Source organism: Prinia subflava, chromosome 2, assembly GCF_021018805.1.
Source record: "Prinia subflava isolate CZ2003 ecotype Zambia chromosome 2, Cam_Psub_1.2, whole genome shotgun sequence".
Classification (NCBI taxonomy): domain Eukaryota; kingdom Metazoa; phylum Chordata; class Aves; order Passeriformes; family Cisticolidae; genus Prinia; species Prinia subflava.
In genome coordinates, this window is record NC_086248.1 from 57,485,359 (window position 1) to 57,501,747 (window position 16,389).

Below are 16,389 nucleotides of genomic sequence, written 5' to 3' on the forward strand. Positions count from 1 at the left end.
ACTGCTTGTCCCTCAAACATTTCAAAGGCTGTCAGAGGCATGGGGATACTCTAAATGCCACTTGGAATCCAGGCAGGATTTTGGCTGCACAACCCATGATGAGCAGCAATACCCTTATTCTCCTCTAACCTGGCAATTTTATCCATGACAACAGCAGAAGGTGGCATGAAGACAACAAAAAGCTTGCACCAGGATGGCTATTATCCCTCTTGTAAAGTATACTGACTCCCACACAGAGAGCTGCTACCTCTGAGACACTATCTCTACGTGTGTTTCTGTGACGAAGAACTGACTGCTGGTACAAATGCACATGGTAAAATCAAGTATGGCAGTAGGAAGAAATAACATCAGCTGCTAGCACTGTTCCATTTAACTGAAGTTTATGGTGGTTTCATGAAAACCTGGAATAAGACAGAATATTTGCTCAGACTGACTTAGCCTCAGTGGCTTTCTCACGTTCTGTGAAGCTGCCATCAAGGAAATGTTTCATTTCCACATGAGGAAATACATGCAGAGTTTTCTTTAAGTTGAAGGTGAAACTCCAACCACAGCTGACGCTCACACAGGTACGGCCAGATGGGAAAGATGACAGGGCTACAAGCCCACAAATGCCCTTCTCTCCAGCACTGATACCAGCACAGAACTTGCATGATGCTGCTCTGCTCAGACTGGATGTGGGTCCTGGGTGTGTGTTACTGCATTGCAGTTTACCCATATTTATTATCACCCCCTCCCCCAGGCTTGCAGATTAGACAGCTTATTTCCCTCTAGCTGGACCTCAAAGGATGCCCACAGGCAAGGTAGTAAAAAAAGAGAGAGTATTGTTTCTGGGCTGTCAGGCATCCCCTTCCACCACTGCTCCCTCCCCGTGCCCGCAGCCTGAGGAAGCTTTGAAGTGGGTTGGCAGGGGACACAAGCCAGAGCCAGAGCATGCGCCTCTGTGAGCCAACCTCTGTCCTGCTCCCACAGCTATGGCCATAGATCTCCTGTAAGGAAAACACACCTATTAAAATTGCACTGCTCATTAGGAGGCTTACTAAACCGTGGCAGCATCTTTATGCTGTGCACCTGGGTCTTTTCTTATGAACCTAAATCTTCACTCCATTGCTCTCCTTTCACATCCACGCAATCTCATTAAAACCAGTGACATGTTATAGAAGCACCCAAGTGAAGAATGAGGCCCTGCTCCTTCAAAAGCTGAAGAAAACACTGTATGTAATTACCCTGATGGAAGATATGGACTAGGCTCATGGAAAGTCACAGCAGGAAGCACAGTTCTCTTTCTGCACCAGCTTTGACTCCAACCTCTTCAGGCAGTGGTTACCAACACCCATAAAGCACAAAGCTTCGCATGCCTCGTCTGTATTATTCACTTTACCTGAGAATTTTATTCTTAATTAAATACTTCTATCCAAACACCCAATTTTCTTCCAAATTTTTCCCAGCTGTTGGTTGCTGGGATGTTTCATGTCCCATCCTCAAAGCAGGAGACAAATGATAGCCTGCAGCCTACTCTGTATTGGTTTGTTACAGACTGGGGAAGGAAAGCAACAACTCTCAATCACCTTCACCCCCCTGAAAAACCTGTTAATCTCAGCCACTTTAACACTCAGCAAATGGATTATATCAGTCATTTGTGGACACAGCAACAAGTGTTAACCAAGCCACAACTAGTAAAAAAACCTCATGGCTTCAACTCTTACTCGGAAATGTAGGATTTTGAAAATTTCAGAAAACTGATTTTTTTGTATTTAAATAAATAAATAAATAAATAAATAAATAAATAAGATCCATAAGATACTTCTGAAATGAAAATTGGGTGTGAATCCAAAGAGTTGGCAACCTGGATGCTGTGGCCCTGCTTTTAGTTAATTCCTTTTTGCAAATCACAGACTTCACCAAATCATCCTCAAGCATCCTATTTACATTTGGGGTGGTTGATTTACACCTCTCTCCAAAACCCCCTCAATATAGATAAATTTGTTCCCTTACCCCGTGAAATAGCACAGATTTTTTAATCTACTGGAGATTCATATGTTTATGTAAAGTCTTTCCATTCCATCTCTAGCTGAAGTGCATGTTCAACTTTCCATTTGAAACTGCCAAAAATGCCTCAGACTTACAAAGTCAGAGAGTAGGAATTCAAGCTTCCTCATGCATTGAAGGAAAATAAAATTTAAAACTCTTCATTTTTATGTCACGTTTCAAAGCCTTTTATAAATCAGAAAAGTTAGTTTCCCAAGGTGCAGGTTCGCTAAGAACAAAACTCAGGCTCAGCTTCAGTCTCTGCTTTCATTAGCAGCTCCCAGAGACTAAGTTTCTTTACAGAGACTGGAAAACATAAACCTTAAAATAATATAGCCTTTGTTGCTTCCTCTTAATGGAAAATGCAAATAAAAACCATTAAAATATTATTTATCTATCTCCAATATAAAACAGTTCATGATTCATGTCTTGAAGTAATACCCACTCTGGTTCTAACTTTATTCCACATTAATTATTGCAAAAGTTCTTTCAAAAAGTACACATATAGCATTGCCCCTTAAAAGGGAAGCCTCCAAGGCTCCCGAAGTGCAAAACTCATAGACCCTAGATAAAGTGCATGCCAGAGAAATGGACAGAATACTGTGATCACTGTTCTTAGGAGCCCTGTATTAGGCTGGGCTCAGATAGGCACAGATCTTCATTACTGATAAATTACTTTTTTATTTTGTTTGTTTTCCAAAGAGAAAATTTCTGCACTCATATTCAAAGCAATGTCTTCATGCAAAGCCCTGGGCTGTTTCACACATTTATAAGCAATTCTATCATAGTTGAGCAGACACAACTGAGACACAGGGCAGCAGCCACTTGGATTTGCTTCATCATGAGTTGTCAAGTATTGGGACAGTTGGCAGAGATTTACCCAATTAATAACCTTTAAAAGCATCTGAACAGATAAAAAAGATGCAGTCACAGCTCTGCAGGTTTGTACAAGAGAATCTATGCCATCTTCCTTGGGTTAGGCCAGGGATATCTAGAACTGAAAATACACAAGACATTGGTTTGGTCTTCAATGCTGAGGTTCAAGACTTGCAGCTTCTCCCCACAGAGCACAGAATATCCCTGACCAGTGGGATGTACAGCAAGAGGAGCCTCTGGGGATGAAAATCAAACCTTCCTGTTAACAAAGCTTCTGCAAAAATCATGAGAGCAAGTTTCAGGAAGGACTTCCAGAGCCCTTAACATGCCATAGCCTGCTAAAGCTATACACCAATGTACATGGACTCTCATTTTATGCTATTCAAGTTTGGTGTTTGAATACCCAAAGTGGGAGATTTGGAAGGAAGGATGCAGTGGAAGGGTGTATTGCTGCAGCCCACTCTGACTGCTGCTGAGTGACCTGTGACACCAAGCTGGCACTGGTGCAGCTCAGAGGAATAAAGGTTTCTAATACCAAAACACCCTGCCCAGCACTGCCCACTTCCTTGTGAGCTCTGACCCACCCATCGCCACTGCTGGTGACCTAGAAGGATGTGGTGATGAACAATAATTCCACCTCTCTTCAAACCTGAGCTTCTGATGAAAACCAACCCCTACTTCTGTGGCAGTGCTGGTATGCTCTACTGTCACAGGGCTTTAACTAGATCTGCATGGCAAGGACAGGTTATCCAACAGAGTTACGGGGCAGCCTGAACCTGGGTGCTCCATGCAGCCGGTGCTGGGGAAGCAGCCCTGCAGCAACAGCAGGGACAAGGTCCGAGCTTGGATCCCCCAAACCAAGGCTGGCTGCTAAGAGCAAGGCAAGGAAATAGGCACTGCTTTACAAGTAGCTTAAGCAACTTGCTACCGTTCTGTGGGTTGGCCATCTGCTACCATTCAGTAGCACAAACATTTGGCTGAAGCTGCAAATCTTCCTGAAACACAGTGATTTCCTTCCATACAAAGGGGCTCCAAATTACTCAAAAGCTCCTACAGACATTTTGAAGTCTCACTATTCGCCTTCTCAGTTTTTATAGAGACTACTTGCAAGCATAACAAAAGTTTGGGGGTTTTAAAAATATATTTGTACAGCACAAGCAGAGAAAAAATATATTTGCAAAAGGTCCAACTGCTGAAAAAGCCAAATGGTTCATTTCATATTGCAAAATATCTTGCAAACTCTGTGTCTAATTTTATAAGGCTCTTATGTTTGGAGTCATAGGGTCTGTTTCTGCTACCCTTACTACAATTACTAGCAGCTTGTTCTGTAAGGGTCCAGTCCTAAGAAGAGCCTTGCTTCTTCCAAAGGAAAGCAACAGGTAGAACAGTATGCATGTGCTAAAAATAACTCCCTGTCTTCAAACACATCACTTTCTTTAAGAAACATCCATACTGACTCATCAGATACTCTGACGCTTAAACCCACCAGACCCTGAGCTCCATCAATTATCTGAGCTCTCACTTCAGCTCTCTCCACTGGGCTTAATCCTTCCCCTCTCCCTGCTGGTGTTAGAAGAAGAATCTTGTTTTTTCTTTTATTTCCTTTTTCCTTCCCTCTGTTGACACACACACGGCTCCTTCCCTCCACTCCCAGTGGGAGTGTGGACACCATCCCCTCCCAGACACACTCCCACTGTGCAGGCACAGCTGTGCCCGCACCAAGCTGCCTGTGACAACCTTGTGTAGCATAACATGGGACAGCTGGCTTGTCACCACCACAAGGAAATACTTAAGCCAGTTAAAAGCCATTTCTCCTTTAATTTCACTTAAGCAGTGGTTTGAAATCTGTTTCCAACCCTCCAAGGTTTCACACTCATTCCCATTCCCACGTCACATCATCAGCTGCAAGTTTCCAGCGTGACCTGCACGATGTGATACCAAACACAACCAGAATCCCACAATGTCTCATAACACTCATCATCCCTCCCTGAGGGTAATTTCAACAGCTGTTTCTGCAGAGGAAAGAAAGTGTGTTTGCAGACCTGCCCTTCAGCAATCAACACTTCCAAGGAGCATGGCACATCCTGCACTGGGAGCTGACTTGCTGGGAGGGCAGATGAGGAGCTGTATGATCTGAGACATCTTGTGGCAACAAATCTGTGCCCACCAACTGAAACCCAGCAGGTCTGACCTGACTGAGAAGGGCTTTCATGGAAACATGTACAGTGCCCACTGAGCATTCAGTCCCCTGACTCCATTTAAGCATGTGGTCAGGCTCTTGGAGGACCAGTTTGACTTACAGTAGCCATTAAGAGTGAAGAAAAGGAACTCAGAGCCCTGGCAGAGCAATCAGCGCATTGCAAACAGAATAATACATCACTGTACACATCTAACATGGAAATTTGGCTTGCTAATATTGCTGTTTAAGATCTAGACTTTCTAGGTTTTCAATACTGTTGCTGTGCTATCACAGAAGAGCTTTTCTGGTCTATGTAATTTTCTTTTAGCTTTGTCTCTTTGTAAAAACAGCAATTTTGCTTCTGCATACATTCAGCTTTGGGCAACTGGGCAATTCACAAGACATCAGTCATTCTTGTTTGGAAAATTTCAAGTAGAAGAGAGTAGGGTCTTAGCTTGGGCAGTTCTTCAGCACTGCAGCATGGAAAAAGCATCCAACTCGTTTTTAAAACAGGGTCAGTGGAGCTCAGGAAAGGTGAGATGTCACTTTCAAAGTTTGTCTTACACTTTTGAATGAAACCAGGCCTTATGATCCCCAACCCACCTCCCCAGTAACACAACCTTAGACACTTATCAAATACATATATTAAAACTACATGCAACCTGAAATCAGCCTGAAGTCTCAGACCAGCAAAGCCAAATGGAGCATTTCCATCGCTGCCATTTGGTTTTAAATTGTTTATGGCACCTCTGCTTGGGAAGACCAGAAACATCAAACCAATGGCACAGCTGGGACAGAGACTGACACGAAGCTCAGCTGATGCAGACAGCAAGGCTGCAAACACATAACCCAGAGTACCCACTCCTGCAAAGGGCAGCGAGCCCTTGCCAAGTCACTGGGTCGATGTTGGCTCCACACTGCTGTAGGCTCCTGGTGTGTGACTGAGGGCCATCTGCAACACACCCTGCTAAAGACCACAATTGTGTCACCAAACTTGGCATGGCTTCAGAAGTGATGAAAGGGAAAGACATGCAGGCTGTGTGAAAGTGCAGCTCAGTTACTCATGCACGGGCAGATTCTGATGCTGTAGGTGCTTCCATGGGGCTGCTGCATGAAGCAGGACACTACCCAGCAGGACTTAGAGCATCTAAATCCAGCCCTCCATCTATCTGGCTACAGCCTGTGTCCTGCAGTGCTCTCAGACCTGCCCCAAGATCTCAGCAGCAAAGGCAAAATTAAACACTGTCTTCCTGAGGCTGAAAACATGAGGCCTGGCTGCTTCTCAGGCTGCGGGATGGGTGCTAGGATTGGGAACTGGGTGCTGCTCCCACGGTCCCCTCCCTCAGCAGCAGGAGCATCCAGGGGCTCAGAGAGGGCTAGCCAGGCAGGTGGAAGAGCTTGGGCTGGTCTCTGGGTACCACAAGCTTTCAGCCATGGCAGCATGTTTTGCCAGTTACATCTGCTGCTTTCCATTGCAGGAATTTTAAGGCACACTCAGTAGTTTTTCCCTGATACCAGCTAAACCCTTCTGTACAGCCTTCCAAGGACACCACTCTAAAAGAAGGGATTAAGCATTTCATAACAGAATACCAGAACAAATTACATGGACTATTCAATTTCTCTTATTTCTGTTTCTCTTTTTAGAGACAAGGGAACACTAACATTCCAGCTGCAGCAGTCCTGAACTTTTTTCCAAAAAGAAGTTTCAGCCAAAATACTGCAGTCAACTCTACAGTAAACATGACAAATAACCATTTGAAGAGTGGCCTCTTATTTTACAGCAAATGTATATATTAAGAACAACCGACTCCTCCAATGGAAAAATAATCAGTTTAGCGCAGGAAGAATACAACAGTCGGAAAGATTTGCTGGAACCAGGACCATTGCAGGATGCCCAAGAGGACTTAATAACTATGTAATAGTGGAATAGCTGCACTGGAACTGTGAAATATGAACACACTCCATAGTCCTCAAAGAGCAATTTACTCTGTTTAATGAAGAGCTGATTTGATGACTGAGTTACTCACTGAAGAGGAGTGATTTAAAATGCACACTTCTCCAGACCACTTTTTAATGTGTACATAGTTAAACTTGGATGTACTTTTTATGTGTTCTTCCAGGATGAGGAGAAGCTTGGACTGCCTTCCTTACCACTGGATTTCAGTATTACATTTGATGTAACTAACAATTTCTCTTTGTTTAGGAAAAGCTCTCTGTTTAGAGCACACAATTTCTACATGTCCTGGTTCTTTCTTCCACTTTTCCTTGCTTCTCCACTCTTTAAGATTATTTGCTTTAAATACAGACCTGCCACATGCAAGCACCTATACCAAAATGGAGACACATGCAGGCTGATTTCAGAGGCACTGAAGAGTGCCCAGCTCTCCCCACAGCACAGAGATGTGACACAGCCAGGGTACACAACCCAACCTGGCGTGTGGAAAAGCTGCTGTGCCCCACTGCACAGATGTCACTTATGAAGAGCTAACAGTGGGCCAGAGGTTGCAAGCTCAATGAGAGTGACGTACAGTGACTGCTGCTTGAGAAAGGTACAATTTAACCCAGAGAGTTTTTAACCACCCTGAAAGTGCTGTGAACACTAAAAAACATGCTGAAGTTAAATTCACATCTGCAGAAACTCAGAGTAGGAGAAAAGACCTTATATGACATCCCAGACAGCACTTACAGGGAACTGGGGAGAAGAATTTGCCATTTCCAGAGCTACATGACCCAGCAGCCATGTGCTTTAGGAGGGCAGGACACAGGACAAGAGGTCTGGAGGTGGGTACCAGGTCCCATGCAGCAGAGAGGAGGCAGAGGGAGCTCAGCAGCCTGCACAGGTCTTGCCGGGGACCAGAAGCACGTAGGCTGCCAGCACAATCTCTCATCTCCCCAGGCAGATCAAGATCACACAATGAAGGGGATGCTGTGTAAACACTGTTTGATGTTGGTCTGCTACTGGTATAGCAGCTGAGCACTCAACCATGTGGTACACTGTGGAAAAAGTTATTTTTCATTACAAGCTTGTCTGAAGTTTAAAGAGGAACCAGGAAAAGCAGACTTTCCAGGTGCTTGTACATCCCCCAAAGAAATTAATCCAACTACAGAGGTTCTGCAGGCAAAAGCTGCTGTTGCCTCAAGTAAGAATAAAAGTGAGAGCTTGGATCAGTGTCCATAGTCAGTGTAGCCAGGTACAAGGGCAGTGCAAAACCCCACTGGTCTAAATGCCTCTACAGGCAAGCAGTGCAGATGCAGGACTAAAGCACACCACTCCTCTAAATCCCTAAGCATTCAGGGTGTGGAGCAAAGTTAAGAAACGTGTGTCCCAAGACTAAGAGAACAGACAGCAAAGCAGAAGATCATCTTGGTTTTCTTTAAATCTTGTGCAATTTAAGCCACTGTCTTGATCTTGGCAGTGCTCATTTTGGCACTTCTGTTTCTGAACATTCAACACAGACCATAGGTTTTGCAGCCAACAGTGCTGCAGAATAAGCAGCAGTCTAGCAAACACATATAAGAAAACTCAAACATGATTTCAGAGGCTTTCTATTGGGTCATGCACAGCAAAGGATCTTTCAGACGACCTCACATTTCTTCAAGACACCCTTCTCTACTGACCTGAAAACGTAAGCCTTACCACTCCTCAGGAGTTATGATGTTAGTGCAAACATAGCCAAAACGCAAATTCTCAACCCATATGGAAGCAAAATACTTGGGCTTCTCACAAGATAGAGGGACAGGATCTCCCCAGCTTCAGTATCTGCTGCTCTCCTCTGGATTTCACTGCCTCACAACCCAACAGTTCATCTCTCCCTCTCATGCTGGGCAGGGACACTGGCTGCAGAGGTGAAGCCATCTTTCTCATCTTGGGGAATAATGAAAATAGTTCCAAGTGAATTAAATTTCATGTGCATTCAAAGGAATAAAAACAATCCCACAGTGCAGCACACCAGTGGAAGTATTGCTGCTTTAGGGAGCTGTAAAAGAAAAATGACACAAGGCAGTTTCAGGGTTAGAAGAAAACAACAGGGAGTGCTAGCACCTGCCTGAAGGATCAGTACAGAGTCTGCAGGGCTGGGAGAACCCTCTCAAGGCTGCACAAAAGTGTGGTACACCTGCAGCTTGGGGGTGAGAAAATAGCAGCATGGAGCTTCCCAAGAGGAAGGCACATCAATGTCCACACCATTTCCTCTGGAAAAGCGACCACTTCTCCTGCTTAGTGCATTAGCAGTCTGTGGGAGACACGCCTATCATCCATGCTCCCTCCTCTTTCCCAGCAGAAAGCACAACAAAAGGCAAATGTTCCCATGATACATGCACCTAGCTATGGTTCACTTGGGCAGGCGAAGGGGGGAGTAAAGGAATACTAATTTATGAAGATAGGTAACTCAAGTTAAACAAGATAAGCAGATCCTGACACTTCAAAACTAATGGGGGAAAAAATGTGTTGATTTGGCTACAGTTTTTGCATATTTGGGATCACACCCAGACTACTCAACACAGGTTAACTCTAGAGGTCTCTGGTTAGGAAGAGGTTCCCATCTTGATTATACTACAGCTATTAAACTTATACAACAGCATAAATTTAAGAGACCTAATGCCTAGTGCCAGCACATTCCAATGCCAACTTACCCACACTCCTGAGCACTTCCTCAGTGACAGACAGAGATGTGTTACGTAACTCCCAGCTAGAGAAGCCATGGGTCCTAGACATGCACCAGAAACTGAGCCTGGTGGAAATACTGCTATGCTTCCTTCATGAGAAGACAACAGCCCACCTGCAGACAGCTGCATGCAATATCAAGCAGATATCAAGTCCAGCCTAAGTTATCTTGAGAGCTCAGATGTCAAATTTCAGCGTCCTGCATGGGAAATATGATCACTGCATGTGTCTGAGCTATATTTTTGGGCAATTGAATGCTCACTCAGTGCACTAGATCATAGACACAAGATCCCATTCCCCTGCTGGCGTGTCTTTGTCTTGCTGCATCATCTACTCAGCCCCTCCTGTAAATTCTTTCTGTATAGATCAGCTTCTGCAAGCATCTTCTCAACCACACATCCAGCCAGAATCAGTCCACGTGCTGTCTGAAGAGCTGGAATCACAGACTTGGACAGCGCAGGAGCTTTCATACATCTGACACACCCAGAGGCTGGTACAGAGCTATACAGTTAAGACCATTACAACACTGTCCTAAATAACTGAGAAGATACATTCCTTAGAGCTAAATGAAGTGGAAAATTCCTTTGGAGACCCTTCTGCTTTCTCTGTTTATGTCAGACAGTCTAGACAAGGAAGGAAAATGAGAGTGAGTGCTGCTGTCAGAAAGGTTCCTGCGCTGAGCATAACCCCTTCTTAATGTTTCTCCCAAATTTCTCCCACTGGCTGCAGGTGGTGCTTGAATACTGTTTGTCTAAGCTAATAAGGTGGGTGGGCAACTTCTGTTTGCTGCAGTCAGTATCCATTCTTCCACACATGGGATCTGGCAGCAAGCAACAAATCTCTCCCGGCAATACACAAATAGGATCTGCCCCCTAAGCTGGCTCCAGCACAACCCTTCTCTTATGCTTTCTTAGCCTGAGGACTGGCACAACAATCCTGGGCACAGGCCCTACACTGACTTTCTATTTTGATAAACAGAACATAGGCAATGACAGCACCAGCACAATGCCAGACCCTTACTGGGGAAAAAGCTTTCCTTTCTTTCCACAGACAAAATTTGAAGGGCTCTTTCACTTCATTGGAGCCTGTCTGCTGAGCCAAGGCAGCCTCCCTGTCTCACAGACATGGTACTTGGACAAGGGCTCCAAAGTGCAGAGTGAGTTTGGGACAGGTCCCCCAGACAGAGCACATGCAGTAAAGGTGGTCGGCAGTACCATTTCAAACAAAGCTAGAGTGTGAGAAAGGAGGACCAAGGGCAGCAAATATGCTCAGCAGTGGCTTTTACACCCCGACAAAGAACTCCAGAACACACCAGCCCTCCTGCCTGAGACTACACTTGCTCAGGACACAGCCTGTGTTTAGTAGCTTATAAACTACTCTCTAGACTGGAGAAGGAAAGTGGTGTCCACTCAGTGTGGCCAGCACACCAGCAAGGACAGGGGGCACACATGCAGCCCACATCCAGTGCTGTCCAGCCACTCTGGGGTTAACAACGTAGTTGTTCCCATTCCAGCAGGTTTTGGTGTGCTCCAGAGTTCCATAGCTGGGAAGCACGCAGAGCTCTGTGCAGCACTATGCCAACACATTTGGGTTTGTTCAGAAATTGGCCTAATTTTTACAGTACATTGGTGTGGGACTGAAAACAAGGAAAGACTATATGGATATTACATGCAAAATTTTAGTGAGGTATCACAGTCTCCAAGAATCACTTTAGACATTACACAGTCAGGGAAGCAAGAGCCTGCATGCACTCAATGCTAACACTTTTCCTCAGAGGCTATGGCATTTCTCACGATGTTTCCCTCGCTAGCAGAACACAAACTCCCCTGCTCCCTCCCTCCTCCTCTCACTTGCCGGCAGGCAGCCCCAGAGATCCAGTTCCCCCTCCATTTACCACTGCCACAAGGGAGCACTATTATAAAACCGCTTCCGGGAGTGTGATCCCAAGCTTAACCTGGATGGGCAGTTCCAGGTCAAGCAGATCATTCCGTTCGGTTGTTTGGCTGCACAGTAAAACTCACCAGGAGCCACGGGTGACATGCAGTCCCGGGCTCTGCCGCACAGCCCAGGGCTGCAGGGAGGGCTGGGGAGGATGCCATCGCCCTCGGCTGCCTCCTCTGCGACTACAGCACGGGGCTGGGGATGGGACAGCCACCACATCCGGAGCCTGGGGACAAGTGACCCTGTGCCGCTCTGGCTACTGTAACCCCAACAGGTACAATCTGGCGCTAAAATGCCTCCAGTGTGTGTGTCTACAGCCTGTCTTTAGCCGTGTTCTGGTGCAGACCTTGTACCACAAGCTGACGAGATTCGGTTCAGCACTGCCTGCGGCACAAAAAGCGCCGGGGGGCTGCAGTGATCGCTCGCTGCTCCCACGAGGGAAAGGACAGGGCAGATCTGCCACCGCCTTCCACAACGCCACCTCCAGCGCAGCTTAAACCTGAGCCTGCGGGCCCGGGGAGCTCTGACACCAGCGCCAGCCTCGCCCAGGCTGACACGGGGCTCGACGCTCAGGACTCGGGCGGCGGGAAGGAAGAAAAGCGGGATCTCTCCCGGCTTCCCGCGGAGATGCAGCGCCGGGCTGTGCCCGCTGTCAGTGCCGCTAACCACGCGAGCGGGGCTGCTCAGCAGAGCCCGGGCGGGACGATGGAACCAGCACGCGGTTCCAGGGGGGAAAGGCATGCACGGGCTGAAGACAAGCGGGAGGCTGTCACCCTGCGGTGCCATCTGCTCACGTCTGGCCACGAGCGTCCTTGTGGGCTGCAGCCCTGCGCTCCGGGGATGCCCGAAACGCAGCAGAGCGGCAGCGGGCTAACCCGCGGAGGGTTCCGGCCGCTCTCCGAGAGCCGGGTGACCCCCGGTGCCGAGGCTTGCGCGGCTTTGCAGCTCCCCTTCCCGCTCGGGTCCCCCTCCGTCCCCGGGGGCACCGGGCGAGGGGCCCGCACACACCGCGGGCAGCGGCAGGTGCCTCCGCCGGGGCAGGGCCCGCTCCGGAGTGTCCCCGGTGCCGGGCGGGGGCAGAGAGCGGCGCCGCCGGGCATCCCGAAGCACCGTGTCGGCCCTGAGTCCACCACCCCGCGGCACCTCCCCGCCCCACGCCGCCGGGCAGCGACACGCGTGGGACGGCAGCCCTCACCCCCGCGTACCTGGCAGCGCGGCGGGCAGCAGGGCGGCCAGCAGCAGCAGCAGCAGGGCGGCCCGGGGGGCGGCGGGCCCCGCCATGGGGCCGGGGGCGCGGGGCGCGGGGCGCGGGCGGCGGGAGCGGCGGGGCGCGGAGCTGCCGCCCGCCCGGCGATCGTCTCGGCGGGGCTGCCCCGCTCTGCCTGCGCGCCCCGCCGTCTCCTCCTCCCGGGCTGCCGGGACACTGCAGCGGGGCGGCCCCGCGGAGGCGGGACCGGCCCTCCGCCCCCCGCGGCCCGCCCGGCGCCCCGGCCCGCCCGGCCCGGCGGCCGCTGCCCGCAGCATCCTCTGGCGCGGCGTGCGCGCACCTGGCGCCTCCGGGAAACATCTCCCCAAAGATACTGCGAGCTCCGAGGCTGCCCCTCGGCACCCGGGGGAATTTCAGCTGGCCCACGCGTGTTACACGCACCGTCGTGCTGCCGTCTGTCTTCTCCCCCTGTGGCACTGCCCGCTCCCAGCTGGGGTGGGTATTCAGTCCTGTGTGGGCGCAGGGTTCACTAAACAGAACTTTCTATATCGGGTTGTCTTTCCTTCTTCACATCATCTTTTTTTGTTTCTGAACTTCCACCCCATATCTGGCCAGGATTTTTGCTTCAGTAGTCTTGCACTGGAGAGGTGCACTACCTGTTAGATCTACCAGGCATTTCGCAGTCCGACTTGTCTGGCTTCTCCCACCACCCACCAACCCATATCCCCCATCTACTTTTTGCTGCATTGCTGCATAATTGAAGGATATTTCTGGGACAATTAATAATGGGTCCTCTGCTGTGGAAACTAAGCAAAAATAAAACCAAAACAAAACTAAGGGACACAAAAGTTTTGCCTGCAATGAAGGGAGAAGAAAGATACTGGAAAAAATAAACACCATATTTTTGGGGGAAATCAAAGAAACAAACAGACCCAACAAACAAAAGCACAAATCAAAGGAAGGCAAATAACAGGGGCATGCTTTGCACAGGAGTCTGGCTCCCCACCTCTTCTGCCCAGGCACTGGCTTTGGCATGCTGCTGCACAGCTCCATGGCTGAGTACATGGAGGACTGGCACCGAGTGGCTCCACAGTCTCAGGCTACATCTCTGCTGCTGGATGTACCTGCTTCTGGGACTCTGGCCCCATTCACCCCTCTGGCCCTCCTGGCCAAGCTGCTCAGGGTCCCACAGCCCACAGGAGCACGCTGGCCATTTCCCCACTGGTATCATGATTCCTTTGTGTCCTGCGTGTTACCTATCTGTTGTTGGAACCTGCAGTCACAGTCTAGCCAGGTAAAAGCCTGCAGTCAGAGTCTACAAACCAATACCTGCAGTCACAGTTCAGCAGGAAATATCCAGCAGTCAAAGGTTGCATGGGAAACCTACAGTAGGAGCTTGCTGCAGCCAGAGTCAGTGAATAGCTGGAGTCAGGATGGCTAAACTGTAAAGAGGAATAAACCAGGACCCTTTTCATGATGTGATAAACAAGAAGTCTGTGTCTTGGCTCATCTCTACCCTCTAACAAGGGCTGCTGCAATAGGTCTTCAGCTGGCATAATCTAGCACAGTTCTTGCCCCACCTCCTTTCATTTTCTGTGGAGCTCTTTTATTTATACCAGCTAATGGAACAGCTTTTTGCACTTGAAGAACAAACTTACTGACTCTTGACTTCTAGACTCTTGATTTCTAGAATGTCATTGATGCAAAGGAAAGACAGCTGCAGGCTGCGAGATAGACATGGTGCTCCCAACAGTTTGTAGGGGCAGGTTCACAAATGGAAAACACAGGCAGACAGAGACATATAAAGAAAGAATTTTAGTGAGCCAAATTGTCCAGATACTTATGAGCAATTTCAAGGGCTCTGTACAGAGAGTTTTTCTCCTCTGTAATTCACTAGAGCACTGGCTGCAGCTCACTTGCATACAACAAGCAGGATTCAGCCCAGCATCAGCCCAGGTATGGCTGCATGGGCTACCATACAGGCAGGGTTCAGCACCCTGGCTAAAGCCGTATCTGCTGTGGAATGTCTTTTACACAATCTGCAATCACAGCTTCAGATCCAAGTGAAAACATAGCAGCCTTTTACTAAATTTCAGTGACATTTGCTTTACTTAGGCACAAGAAAGGAGGAATCCCACATTAAACACCGCCAAGAAAGTTTCTGATCACTTACTCTAAAGGCAACCACTGTTCCACACAATTTTGTTTAAATGATCTAAGACCCTTGTCTTGTAAACGTTTTGCATCTGTTTAAAGCTAAACCTGCAACGAAAATAAAATGCAAGGAATATGTAAATGCATAAGCCTAAGTGTCTATTTTAGTCCAAAATGAACAGAAACAGTTTTAAGCATGTTAATCACATAATTCTTTTGAGTTGAAGTGTACAATTCTGTTGGAGGCCACTAATGGAGAGAAAAGAGGCTGAAAAGGAGCCAGGAAATACCTTCCAGCAATGTAAAACTACATGCACCTGGTAACCACTCCTTTTCCTTGTAGCTTGCCCTATTTTAGTGTGACCTATTGGTTGGTAAAAGCACAAATAGCTGCATCATGTAAAATAAATGCTCATTTTTAAAAAAGAAGACAGCATAGAAGATATACTTGTTATGGGCAAATCACAAGTAGACAATAATTTATTTGCTGAATTTTGCCTTTTGTTCTGGTTTACTTGCCTGGAAACAGTTTCTTTAATGTATCTCTTAATTATTTACATTTGTATGTTTTGCTAATCCTCCCGCTTAAACCAAAAGAAAGATTTCTGGTTTTTTAATAACAAAATGGTTCAGGCATGTGTTCTTGAATATATGTGGGGTGTTTACCCAATCTAGCTTCTAGGTAGAGACACAAAAACAAAACAAACAAACAAATAAATAAATAAACCCACACCAAAAAAACACCTGCCAGAAGAAAATGAGAAGCTTCTTAAGTTAAATGAAATTGCCAGATGAGTGTCAGTGGGATCAGTATTCTTGTATGCCCATCTGGTAGACTCATTTAAACAAAAACTAAAGAAGAGGAGAATATGTCATTAAAGAATGCTGCAAACAAACAAGGAGTAACTAAAGTTTTTTAGGCAGCTGTAGGGCTGGCATGCCTTGTTTCTTGTGTTATATCTGAAAATATGTATTTTCCATGCCATTCTTCTATAGCAATGTCAGTGTTTTGACTTTGGTTGAACTTGATATTAAGGGTCTTTTCTAAACTGATGATTTTCTAAATGATTCTATGACTTTTATGGACAAAGTGCCCAGCACTACTTCTGTTGAGGTCCATTTTAGCAGCTCCTCCTGGATGCCAGGTGCCCACCAGAGCCACTCTATCACTCCCCTCCTCAGCTGGACAGGGGAGAGAATATACAGCAAAAGGCTCACAGGTTGAGATGAGAGTAGAGAGAGATCACTCAGCAATTACAGTCATGGGCAAACAGGCTTGACTTGGGGAAATTATTTTATTTATTACAAATCAAATCAGAGTAAGGTATTGAGAAATAAAATCAA

The 16,389-nt window shown here is 47.2% G+C and overlaps 1 protein-coding gene across 1 annotated transcript in view; it reads right to left on the bottom strand.

Annotated features, from left to right (window-relative positions):
- FNDC1 (fibronectin type III domain containing 1) overlaps positions 1-13,223 on the bottom strand; it is a 63,148-nt gene extending 49,925 nt beyond the window's left edge. Inside the window, exon 1 of the mRNA XM_063390083.1 lies at positions 12,890-13,223. Within this exon, the coding sequence (XP_063246153.1) occupies positions 12,890-13,208 (319 nt within the window). The 5' untranslated portion in view covers positions 13,209-13,223. The remainder of the gene's footprint in view (positions 1-12,889) is intronic.
- Positions 13,224-16,389: the final 3,166 nt, after the last annotated feature.